General features: G+C 43.6%; 1 protein-coding gene across 1 annotated transcript; it reads right to left on the bottom strand.

Annotated features, from left to right (window-relative positions):
* Positions 1 to 229: 229 nt before the first annotated feature.
* On the bottom strand, positions 230 to 12,830 carry LOC134022766 (uncharacterized). Its single transcript, XM_062464516.1, has 9 exons — positions 12,222 to 12,830; positions 11,516 to 11,591; positions 9,898 to 9,986; positions 7,773 to 8,832; positions 5,357 to 5,541; positions 4,436 to 4,619; positions 3,814 to 3,877; positions 3,232 to 3,331; positions 230 to 870 (listed from the first exon to the last, which is right to left on the bottom strand). The coding sequence occupies exons 1-9, from the start codon at positions 12,828 to 12,830 to the stop codon at positions 841 to 843; spliced, it is 2,397 nt and encodes a 798-aa protein (XP_062320500.1). The 3' UTR covers positions 230 to 840.
* Positions 12,831 to 13,126: the final 296 nt, after the last annotated feature.

Genomic DNA, 13,126 nt, shown 5'->3' with positions numbered 1-13,126 from the left:
AGTTCTATTAGCGTGGAATGCCAGTGTTCTGGATGGGAAGTTCCAGAAGCTCCAAGGAGAACGTGAAGCCAAATAAGTATTTACTGCTTGCTTTTCACAGGCGCCAGGTTATGACATGGTGATTTGCACATTGTACTATCATCTTTAGAGTTCTTGAATTAGCGCAAGGTCGATAAGAATGACAACACAGGTTCATCTTATGAAATAGTATATTGCATTTTGATTGACAGATATTACATCAGTAGAGAAGAACTTCATCACGCTAATTAAAGGAAAAAATATATCTTGCTGCTAATCATTCAATCTTGCTTGAATGAATAAATGAATTAAAACATTGCCTTAGAATTTCAACAGCTAATGCAACATTCAGCTATTTTTATGTCATACCTTATTTAAACTGTCCTCTGAAAATATCTCACCGGATTAATATATTCAAATAAAAAAAAGGAAAAATATAATGTCCTTTGGTTAAAAACTGTAAAAGCCGGGTGAGAGAGATACAAATATTGCAGTTTGGCCATCAGAGGTACTGTACATTTTATTGAGCTATTCAGCACTGTATCTAAGTTACACCTTTCAGAACCTGGTGACACGTGAGTATGAATAATGTCATTCATATGATTTTATACTGTTCATGTCAAGAGTAGATACCTTGTTGTCAAGGTGAAGGTGAAGTACAACATTCAGGTATTGCATGCACAGGGTAAGCACAGACTTACATGTAGCCTAATATGACAAGGGCATGGGTGGAGTTCCCGACACAGTAGAAGAAAATCTTGGATATACACGCTGAAGAATGCTAAAATGACACACTCAAATTGCATCCTTCCTTAAATCACTTCACCTTTGCAGGAGTTGGTCCAGAAGTCTCTGAAAAAAATCACAAAAAACACTGATTATTCCTGAGAAAAACAGAAAATGCCCAGAACATACAGAGACACAAATCATACAGGCCACCCTTCAATCTACTAAAAGCAGCTGCAGTTCAGATAGTACAGACTCCTGGGTCTAAATTGGCTTTCACATCCATCAGCTGTCCCCTCAGGTGGTCCTCTCCTGGTGGAGGAATACTGTTCACCTAGTATCAGGCCAAGGATTGGCTACAGTACCTGTATGCAATCACTCTCCACTTAAAGTGATGGTGGGGATGTCATTCCAACCATTTACAGCCACCTGTCCTTTTCTGTGCTTTCTTGTGCTAACAGATCCCTCAGTGGGGTCCACCTCTCTCTCTGTTTATCTCTTGAAAAAGTGGCATTACATACACCAGGCAATGCTTTCAATGAGAAAGTGTTACTCTTTCCTGTCATTGTAGGCCAGAGGGTTTGGGGAGTCATCATATCCGTCAGACGCAGCAACTGATTGGATTGTCTTCCCTTGATGAACACTGGTTGACTTTGTTACAATAGGTCTAAAACTGCCTTAGAGAATCTCCAACACACCAGTTGCCTTTTTGTTGGCATGTTTGAACTTTATGTATAGTGCCTTTGAACCAGATGAGAAAGTAGACATCAATACTGACTCAATCTTTGTGTCCAATTTAATGTGAGCAACACTTCACTAGACCTAATCGAGTCACCTTCAGGCCACCTTGTCTATGGAGAAGCTCTAAAACCCCTGAAGTGAAGAGGGCTCCTAATTATCTGGGAACGATGGGGACATTTTTTCCCATTTCTGTCGTTCCACCTGACTGATGCCGAGCCCAGCTCACTGTCCTGATTTGTCAGTAATGGAGGTGTGACTGAGGGATCAACAGCTGAAACAGAATGTGTCTGACAGCCTGTGGCCTAAGATGACAACATACCCCTTGCATTCCCTGGAGACAGATCGCGGGGTTAAGAGAGCTCCCACACGTCACATTAGCAATGAACTATCTAATATACCCTTCGGGTTTTCCAATTCTCTGCCTGTTGGGAACTCAAGGTCTCTTAGGACGGTCATAAATAGCACATCATTCCTAACAATACGTAACAATACAACAGGCTAATTGTAAATGGTCACAGCCAATAACGTGAACATCATCAGGAAAGAGCTGCTTTGTTTACCGCTCTTTAGATAAATGTATAATTCACTGGACGCAATGAGCACAAGCTAGTCCTACTGAGGCTGAGCACAATCATGTGACTGATAACATTAGAAAGGGCAGGAGAACTCTACAGAAGTCAAACAGGGGCCTCTGCTGGTCAAAAACTGTGCAGTATTCTGTTCTGGATATGAGCCGGGGAGCACCCTTATGTGGAATGTATTTAGTTTTAGAGAAATTAGCACTCAATGATATCCTAACACACATAGTACACACATAAACACCTGAAACAGACACAAATAAACCCAACATCCTATACCGTACGGTCAATTGGAAATGACGACAGGATATCTGTGAAGATACAAAACGATCAGGCTGGCTAACAATGTCTACTTCCTGTGCCTCTCTGACAGCGTGATCAGTGTCCGACAGGATGCAGGTCAGACGAGGTGCCAGGGGATATCAGACGAGTGTGGCGGTGGGGATATCAGACGAGTGTGGCGGTGGGGATATCAGACGAGTGTGGCGGTGGGGATATCTGTAGCCTGTCTAGTCTGGCTGCCTCACACCTGGAGGTGAACAGGTGACAGCAGGAGCCGTTACACTGCAGGGGAAACCCCCCTGCGTCCTGCCTCGGCCAAGACTTCCATCCACCACACTCCTTATCAACATGTTCTCCAGCTACTACAGTATCAACCCCACACACTAGCATAGGTAGGCTACATGGAACTCATCATGGTCATGTATTACTGAAACACCCTGTTATGTTAGTCATCCTCTCAAGGTATACTTTATTGGTAAAAACAAGTCCCTTGTACTATGACAGTAGTGTCCCCAAAGAACCTGCCGCAATACCAGTCTTGCAGGACCTGCAGCAATACCCAAGATTAATAATGGATGCTCTCCTTCTCTCTCTCTCTCTCTCTCTCTCTCTCTCTCTCTCTCTCTCTCTCTCTCTCTCTCTCTCTCTCTCTCTCTGTCTGTAAATGTAAAGTAGGAACGTACAAAGTTGGGTTTGTGTGTGAATCTGGAAGGAGTGAGAACTGCTTCAATTACTTACTTGTAGGTTCACCAACATAACCGAACTTGCTGTGTATACAGTGGCATCCTGAATTACTGTACATTTACTTTGAATACCGTGCAACCATTTCAAGGATCAATACAATTTCAAAAATGTTTCCAGCAATATCAACTCTGTCGAACATTACCTTCTTAAAGAGCTCAGCACGCAATCTGTTAGTTTGTGATACTACCCTCCTCTTCTCCTCCTCCTTCTTCTTTGTGACCTCTGGGAGCTTGTTGTAAATTCTGCAGACGTTAAAAGACATATTCAGACAAGGCAGGGGAGGTGGGGAGCAGAGCACTGGTGGGCCAAGGGCAGCTTAGCGGCACCAAGGAATCGGTAAACTAGAAAGCAGTCTTTATCTGACCACACCACCAGCGGCAAACCTGCATGCACTGATAACCCTGCCTCACACAAATTTCCTTTTTCGCTGCTACAAACGAAGTCGATTTGTTAAGAGATCCTCCAAGTCAGATTAAGGCATGGTTGAAAAAAATAACAATGGGCACATATCATCGGATCGGGAGTGTCTCCTAAGATAAGGTACGTTTGAAAGCAAATGATAAGAGTAACAGGGTCATTCATTTCACTAATCAAAATAGACATTTGTCTGTTGTAACATCCAGAATGTGTGTGTGTGTTTGTGACAGGCAGCGATAATGATGATGCTCAGCTTGAAGCAGATAAGCGGGTGAGAGAATGTCCTGTTGTTGGTTACATGACTCACCGTCTGGACCTTAGCTGCATCTCCTGGTCTGATATGGACCTTTCCCTCGGCCTAAACAGGTTATCTGTGAATCATACACAAGTGTCTGCAATGAATACATGCAAAGGTTCAGATGCTGTGAATAAACACACAGGCACTCGTTTGTGTGCGTGTGAAACACACACACACACACACACACACACACACACACACACACACACACACACACACACACACACACACACACACACACACACACACACACACACACACACACACACACACACACACACAGACAACTTAACAGGCTTGCACACGTTTTCTATCCCAGGTCAGCTGAGATTTACTTAACTTGTACAATGGATTTTTCATTACAGTGTGTTAGTTGCGATGGTTTTTGACATTGGGATTTTTGCGGTTGTGAACTATGTTGTAGTAACAGATGACGTCCAGCAGAGAGCAAGGTTGGATACTGTACGTTGAGATACAGTATAACACAATGTACTGACAGAAATGATGTTCCAATTTTCCCATTTCCACACTTCTAATGACCCATTTTAAAAACAACAACCAGAACTCCAACTGTGTCCAAGCCTTCAAATAAGCCAACACCATAAGAGGCAAACATATTATTGCTCAGTACCGCTGAGTGGATCGGGCTTGGTGTAATTGTCCCCCCTGTGTCTGGCCCTGTCACCCCAGAGCCCCTGCACCAGGTCTGGGTTGGGATCCTGTAGGGCCCTCCTCCTCCTGGCTCTCTGCTCTAGTCTCCTCACCCTGCCCTGGGAGCGGCTGATGAAGTCTGGCCTGAACTGCTCCAGAGCCTCCTGGGGACAGCAGAGAACACAACAGACAGTTAGCTGCTTGTTCCCGAGAGAGTAAGGCAATAGCTTACGGGACTTTCTGAAACAAATTACTGTACATCCGATCCCTTGAAATATGTTTTTTCTCAAATTGGACAAAAGTGTTGTACTCTGGTTATGCGCAAACTGCTCTAAATAACTGTAAGCCTACTAATCCAGATAAATAAAATATGGGCTGTGTTCCTTTCTTATAATCCCCTTCTCTGTGTCCTTGATGACTAACGCTTAAATAGGTGTAAGCAGTATGGTAATAGCTTGGCATAACCTTATTGAAAGTGTTGAGGGAACTTGCTCGGCAGGAGGGAATACAAATCCTCAGTGATACCTCATAAAAGTATTTTATATTGGAGCTTTACACTTCACCATGGTGAAATAAACCCATTTAACCTTGACGGGAACCGAGAATATAGAACAGCAAGTTCCTAGCCACTACAGTTGGTCTTACTGCTCTGTACTGGAGTTATCCTTATATAAATTATACAAAGTTTATATCAAATGTGATATTAAATATCCTTCTCCCACCGATAATTTATCTCCTCAAAGTAACCAGTAACAGTTAATTCATAGATTTAACAACTATGTGGCATATATCAGACAAAAACAGTCGCTCTAATATAGTATTAAATATGATATCACCTCCTCTGGTATATTCACATGCTCATGATTCCATACAGTGTGTGTGATGCTGATTCCAGACGTACTCTGAGGCTGAGGGTCCTAGATGCAAGAGGCGATATGTTGGCCATCGGGCAAGAGCAGCAGGCGGACTTTGTGTGTGCGTTGGGATGGTTGTTGACATGAGGAGTCTTTATGGAGCCACCTAGTCTCTCTATCCTCTCTCCCCTCTCCTCACTCTGTGGCTGTCTTCCCTTTGTCCTGAAGTCACCTTAAAAAGACAACAAAAACAAGACTTGACAGTATTTTATGACAGGTATTAGCACTTTACATCTATTCACTTCTGTGACAGGGATCATTTTTCAGTCAGCAAATGACAGATCCAGGTCAGTTCGCTCATCAGCCAATCAGAGAGAGTAATAATGATTGGAAGTCAGGTGTGGAAAAGTGCAGCGATTACTCCCAAAGTACCATCTGTAGACCGATTTTGGATGTCTGTCTCCATGCTGGTAGGTATACCTCATGACCATGTTTCCTCACACACACACTCTCATCAATCCACTGCTACTATAGCAGGACACAGCTGCAGCTGTGTGCACACTAGACAGTACCCTCAGCTCTTATCATGCTGTTTGTTTCAACTGTATTACCTGCGGTACGGCATTTGTAATAAGGTGTTTTTTTTTCTTCAGATATGATGACATGCTGATATGTGTTGCCACCGTCTAGGGATTTTAGTTGGGCGTTTGACAGAAACGGGGATAGATGAAGCATTAGGGCTGAATGAGACCTGCCGTCCTTCTGTGTATTTTATGATCTGGGGTAGTGGGGAAATGAAAGAGACCTAAAAGTGACCCTTTGTACAACTCCGTGAGGAAAAACGAGAAGGAAAAGGTCGATGACATCCATCCTCGTCCGATCTCCAGCACCCTCGCCAAGAGGTCCTGTGGAAAACGACTGACGCAATTATGCCACAGACATAGCGTAGCAGCAGACAATTGCGGAAGAAGTATGTGATATGCAGCTAGTCAGATTGCTAAACAAAAAAACGAACAAAAAAGTATCTGTCCAACTGGCACTGGGGCTGGCCGATATTGACCTGTTTGTGAAACAGCAGGGAAAGAGAATCGCTTTGCTGGAGTAAATGCAGCCTCTTTGTCCTGAAGAGTGTTTAATAATTCAGTGTTGTCTCAGCATCTTTCTCCCTTTTTATCTCCCTGATATTTTCTCGTGGAACTCTTAAGCAGAAACACAGTATGCCATGACATGCCGCTGTACAAATCATTCCCTTCTATATGTACTACTGACTACAGGCCTCTACGTACTGTCCACAGCCAGCCAGACACAACTATTCTGTGTGGTCTCTGCACGCTGTACTGTAATATTTCCACTGTTCAGCCGCCATGCTTGGCATCCCCACTACCCTTGCAGCTTACAAGAATAATGATCTTGTTTGTTTGCACCTCACTTTCTCTCTCTCTCTCTCTCTCTCTCTCTCTCTCTCTCTCTCTCTCTCTCTCTCTCTCTCTCTCTCTCTCTCTCTCTCTCTCTCTCTCTCTTTCTCTCTTATTCTTTTTCGCTACTCTCTTCGGTATGATCTAAATAGTAAACAAAGCACAATTTTCATGCCCAGATTTCTTCAGAAAAATATTTTTGAAACTAGATGAGACAAACCTGGTTACGTTTTTAACAAAAGTAAATAACATAAAACAAGATGTGAGCTCTGCAATGCTCTTTGTGGACTCCTTGGATCCTTCAAATGCCTCCCTTCTGTACAAAATGACAGGTTTCAAACAGAACCCTTGTCTCACAGTAGACCCCTACTCTCTATTGAAGTCACCTGAGGGAGACTCTCACAACATCCCACCTACTGAATAATACCTCCCACTGGGGAACTTTAGTCAGATCAGCCCTGATCCAACTACAGCCAAAATGTGCCCTGAGGCCAGGCCAGGGGAGATCACTTAAACAATGCAGCCATTCTCCTCAGGAGGTTCTGCATGGACTTTAACAGCTGTGGAAACCTAGCTCTGACCAAACCAGTGTATGTGGTAAACAGATAATGCATGCGAGGGGTGTAAGTGAGAAGGGGCGGAGGGAAGGGGGGTAGTGGTTGGGGGGAGACGAAATGGAGAAAAAAGAGAAGGATGTGTGACTTTCTTTTCACATAAGCGCGGCGTTAGGCTATTATGAGAGCATGTCGCTGTTGCAGATCTGTTACCAGTCTGCGTTTCGATACACAACGCTGCAGTGTTTGGGGGAAAGCTTTCCTATTAACAATGTATGAGGTATAAATCAAAGGGTGAGAGGCAGGAGTTAAAAATGAGACTTTACACCTTCTAAGACTGCCTCTGTGTCGCCTTCCACTCCCTGTTAAGACTTGGAAATGTGATTTTATCCAGGCGTGTATGGAAATAGAAGCTATTGAAAGGAATACTGATGAATTTGCATACAGTGGGTACTTAAGATTTGCGACCGGATGTGTGGAGATGAGATTCCTACCTGGGTTGACATTGCAAGTAGGGTGCCTGTGTCTGAAATTGCTGAAGGGAGGATAGCGCTTCTCATCTGCATTTCCATTCTGCCAGCTGGCCCCTGTGTGTGAGAGGCCTGGTTCCCTGAATGACAATAGTCCTGGAGTGGAGTGCAGCGTGTCTGAATCCGTGCTCTGCCTGTTAGCTCCATCAGAACAGGTCGCTTTCAGGACCTCACACCCCCACTGCTGTAATGGGTGGCCTCCGCTGTGACCCGAGTCAGCCTTCTGGTTGTCCAATTTCTGTATGCATTCCTGCTTAACTCTGGATATCCTACAGTCTGTTTTGAGGTTCGTCTTAGGGTACCTGTGGTGGGGCGCCCTGCCCACATATAGAGACAGAGTGGACCTGTGCACCCTGCTACTCCCGTCCTCTGCCTGCCCCAGAGAGATGGAGAGTGACTTGTTCAGAAACAAGACAGAGCTGGAAGACACCAGAGGCACCTCCAGGTGGAGGCAGGACCGAAAGGAGTGCAGTGGAGGCAGAGACCTGGAGGAGTGTCCTGCGTCCTGGCTCCTGTCCCCTGCTGGGGAGCTGTATCTATATTCAGGCAGCCCAGCTCTCCTCCTGCCTGCCCCTCGCATCAGGACCCTGTCAAATATGGAAGAGCCCTGCCTGTCTTCTGGTACCTTCAATATAGAGGTCCTCTGGATTTCTAAAGCGGATTTGTAGCTCATGGTACTCTCTGGGGATAAGGCAGGGCTTTTGGTCAGCGTCCGGGCTGTACTGACTGGCTGGGGCTGAGGGTAGGGATGCAGGGTCCCATGTGACTGGTAAATGTGGGTGTTGGAGACTTTCCGAGACGTGATGGTGATGGAGGAGAAGCCTGCCTTCGTTTCACCTACCAGGACATCTGGGACACTGGTTGCCCTCTGGAGGGTTGGAGCCCATCTCAGGGAGTCACCAGAGCGGTTTAGCCCCGATGGGACTAGGGTTCGCCCCTCCATACCAACCTCTTGTCCCCTCCAAACACTCCATGGTGAGCCATCCCTGTGCAGCCAGGCAGGAATGGCAACTTTGCTGGAAGTCTATTGATGAGAGCAAAGAAAGATATTAGCCAAGAATATAAATTATCAGGGCTTTTTTGAGTTAGCTTTCTTGGTTCTATCTATGATACTGAGTCACTTTGTGTGATTCTGAAACATATTTTTAATTGCCTGAGATATAAATACAAATGTTCACAAAGTTGACTTGTTTCCTGTCCTTGTTTTGAGACGTGTTCCTGTTACCATAGTAATATGTGCCTTACATGGCTGAAAACAATTCACATGATCTCAACTCGGCATAATAAAGCCGAAGTGACAAATTCCAGTATAGCCTACCAATAATGCTACAATTGTAGACTAATTAATAGTTTAAAACTGCACTTGGTATTTTTAATGCACTAACTGAACCCTTTCAATATTTAGGTCAAGTCTAACAGGTGGGTTTAGTTTGCTGATTTGCATGAGGCCTCTAGAAACCAGGCCATGGCTTGATAAATAACACAACACAACAGCATGGGACTTGAGACCACTGTTGACTCATAGTCCCATGTGTTCACTGAGAACAGTTTTTGTTGTTTGTTTTCAATATAGTTAGTATGTATAGTAATAGTAATGTTGAACATAAACAAGGCCTATGCTACTATTTTGTGCCTCTATAAAGCACAATGAATTCAAAACTATACAATAAATGAGCTTTATAAAGGCATGAACATAATAAAACACAATAGATGGCAGATTAAGATGATGAAGCCTTTGGTTTTTCAAATTTTCCAAGTAAAATGAAAAAGGTTCACAATTTCTTCATGAAGTATTACTTTTTAATCAGCAGTTACTTAGATTTGGAAGGGAGGGGGGCATACTGTGACTGATAGTGATTATGTAATGCAAATGTAAAAATGAAGGGAAATGCAAATAATGTGTGGAATAATTAAAAACATGGTACTTTGCCTGTTAATGCCTGCAGTGAAGAAAACGAAATGACAACAATAATGTTTCATGTAACTTGCCCCTCTAACAGTACATCTGGCCCCTGCTTGCCCTCCCCCCAGTTGAAATTGTTTAGCACTTCCACTGCTTTCAAATAAAACTTGCCATTATATGATTTACCTCGTTGATGTTGGGTGTTGAAAGGCTGCAGGGGAATCTCCTATTCCGAAAACTCATGGACAACGACCAGTTATTGTGTATTTTTCCAACTGTAAATTCAGTTATCAAGAGTTAAGCAGGAACATTCGTAACGTTAAAATGAACTCAAAACACAAGACCAGAATCAACTAAAATATGTTGCAATGTTGTTGTGAAGTTATTGAAATATTGACAGTTCTATCTCAGCATGCCTGGAGAGTGCTCAGACTTAGTGTTCTCTGGTTGATGATTGTTTTGACAGTTAAATCCAGTTACTCATGTGTAAAGTCATCTATCAATCGTTGCTCTTGATTCACTTTGAGATAGGCTTCATCTGACCTTCATATCTGTTGTTGCTTACAAAAGGAGGGGTAGGAAGAATATAGACCGGCTTCTAAACACATAAAATCCGTTCATGTTTAAGATTCAAATCCGCTTATTGCGTGCAACATTAATTTTTGGAACCATAAAACCCGAAACTATCAGTTTTGGGTGGATTTTCAATTGAATTCTCTTATGAGGTAATACATCAATTGTTTCCAGTCTGATATTTGGTGAGGGTGACAAATTGTAGCCTACGCTGGTAGTCGCTTATAGAGACTCGGATGTGTACCTAAATCCAGAAATCATGTAATGCTGCTATCCTGTTTATCCTATAATGTCATTGTATGACCCAGAAAAATTGAGTCATGTTGTGCATTCTGTTTGCACGAGCACTATTGTGTGAGTGAAAAGTAATATTTACCGCGTATGCTCCAGTTTGAGCCACACATGGGACGGGAATATGGAGCAGAACTAAAACACTGAAATACAAAATGATGTATTCATAGTTCCCCCCCTTCTCCCATTTTTGCTTAGATTTATTTTTTGCCAACCCAGCAAGAGAAATTGGACAAGCTGTATCAGTATCTGTGAGATATACGGTGTGGGAGGGGGGGGGGTGGTCGGGGGATGGTTTGTTGTGAGATGGGGATGTTGTTTGTTTCACTGTGTGTTTGTGCGCGCGTGTCTGTGTGTGTCTATGTCTGATTGGGAGACAGCACAAAAAAACACGCCTGACAAAGGAGTAATGTTTGTAACAAGGCTGCATTTAGTCATAGTGCCCCCTCCCCCCATTTCTTTCACTCTATCTCTCCCTTCAACCCCAACCCCAGCATGCTACGGGTAGGGTACGGCCCATCAGTGCCTTGGAACAGAACGAGTGGGGTCTGTGTGGTACTGTGTAATGTGTTTACTGTGCTGTGTGAGAGCAGTGATTGAGTCAGCCTTTGAGTGTTGACAGAGAAGGGAGCAGAGAGGAAGGCCATGGGAGCCCACAGCTGGTTAGGGAACACAGACTATGCAGAGCCCAGGGTATATGGAAAATAAACACATCAGCCAGCAATGACAAAACACACTGTATGGCTCTCTGTAGTTCACTGAATACAGTATTTGCCCCATTTTCCATTTGCTTTCATAGTTTCTATGTCATTTTCCCTCATGTCTGTCAGTTTCCTGTCTCTGCCCAATTTAGGAACCAGACTTGCAGTCTTGCTGGCAGATACTTTATCTGTCAATGTATTTTGTTCATTGGGGGTTAAGAAATCGCAATTTTGCATACCTTTAACCTTCAGTTCATCTTCCCTGCACTTATTATGTTTGCGTCTGATAGAGTCGATGCAGAGTTCAATTTGTCTCTGGAAAAACAGACATTTAAAGTTTGTTTAGAAACATTCCTGTAGAATAGCAGTGTGGATGATGTTACCAGACCAGTTGCTATCAGACCAGGGCAGGGAGGTATCAATAGCAGAACACTGGTCTTTGTACTGTGGAAAACAGTCATTAAGGAACCTTACTGAGGTATGCAATAATTGTCTTGACTTGGATGATAAGCATGGTCACATGAACCCTAATCCATAAGAATTCTAACTAGGATTCACAGGAGGGGAGAACATTCCAGAGGCCAGATATTTCTTTGTGGATGTTCACTTTTAATCCTACACTCAGGAGGCAAAAGACTGATTATGACAAAGCAGATTATCCAGTGAAACCTTATGTTGATACAGATCCATTTAGGAATGTGTGTGGGTAAGGGTTGAAATGTATCAAAGATACAGTAAAGCATTAACTTACCTAAGTACCAATCCAGTCATATTGGAACATAATGTTAAGGTATACTACTTAAATTGTATGCATGCATACAAACAACATGTTAAGCAATCTGATACAAAATGGCCCAGTTTAGAGACATTGAACAGCCCCTTTTGTTTAGGAAACAGTTTGTAATTATAAAGATACTCCAACCGAGACATTGTGTATTGTCTTACCTGGTATAGAAGACTGTTGAGGTTTGGCAAATGAACTCGAAGTCCCTTTTTTCTTAAGGGTAACCACCCATTCTTAACGAGAGTACAGACTCGAGCTCGTTCTCTGCCAGGCGTGCATCTGATCCGTGCTGTCTCCAAGTGACTTAGGGGGCTGTGTGTTCCCTCCAGCCCCAGAGAAAACAACTCCTCACTGCTGACAGGAGACTGACAGGAGGAGCTCAGCTCATCAGCTGAGTCAATACGGCCTGACCAATGGTCAAAATCATCCACAGTGCATTCTGTGATATGTCCACCCCAGGTCTTGTCCGGTACTGGCCCATCCCAGTCCTGAGTAAAAGTCCCACAGTGGTAATGTTGTAGGCTCTCTGATAAAGGGCACAAACCAGGTCCTGATTCAGCTCTGGCACTGCTCTCTGGCTGGGGAATGTGGGTAGAAACATACACCCAGGATTTCTGTAGCTCCAGGCAGTTACTTAGGCCCTGTTCCCTCCAGTCTAGTCCTCTGGTAGGGCAGCTAGTTGTCACTCTGCCCCCACTTCCCTCCGTCCCTATGGGCTCCAGCTCAGGTAGATGAACAGATGACCAGATCTCAGGTTTCAGGGCTTGCATAATGGTGGACTGCAGCACAACTTATTAATGAGGGACACGGCTTCTGCGGTTTCCGTCGTGACACAGCAGTAAAAGCTGTTCTCCTTCTTCAACACTAACATAGCTTACTCAAACAGAGACTTTCAGAATATATTTTCCCAAAGGTTTTATAGGAATAAATACTTGTTCTGGGAACTGTCAGACCTACATTTAAATAGAGGAATAGACAAAAAGAAAAGAAAGCATAGCAAAGCAAAGCAAAACTATAAATAAAGATTTCTGGGTAGTGTTTGTGGCAGCGAGACTGCTGAACATCC

The sequence above is a fragment of the Osmerus eperlanus genome, chromosome 6, assembly GCF_963692335.1.
Source record: "Osmerus eperlanus chromosome 6, fOsmEpe2.1, whole genome shotgun sequence".
NCBI lineage: Eukaryota > Metazoa > Chordata > Actinopteri > Osmeriformes > Osmeridae > Osmerus > Osmerus eperlanus.
This window is presented reverse-complemented; position numbering and strand designations above follow the sequence as displayed.

Bases quoted from the DNA above. Each gene is read 5' to 3' on its own strand.
- LOC134022766 (XM_062464516.1), bottom strand. From the start codon at position 12,830: ATGCAAGCCCTGAAACCTGAGATCTGGTCATCTGTTCATCTACCTGAG. The intron at 5,542-7,772 runs GTAGGAATCTCA...TGTCTTTTTAAG, and splicing joins TACTTGCAATGTCAACCCAG to GTGACTTCAGGACAAAGGGA. The intron at 3,878-4,435 runs GTACTGAGCAAT...TATGATTCACAG, and splicing joins CAAGCCCGATCCACTCAGCG to ATAACCTGTTTAGGCCGAGG.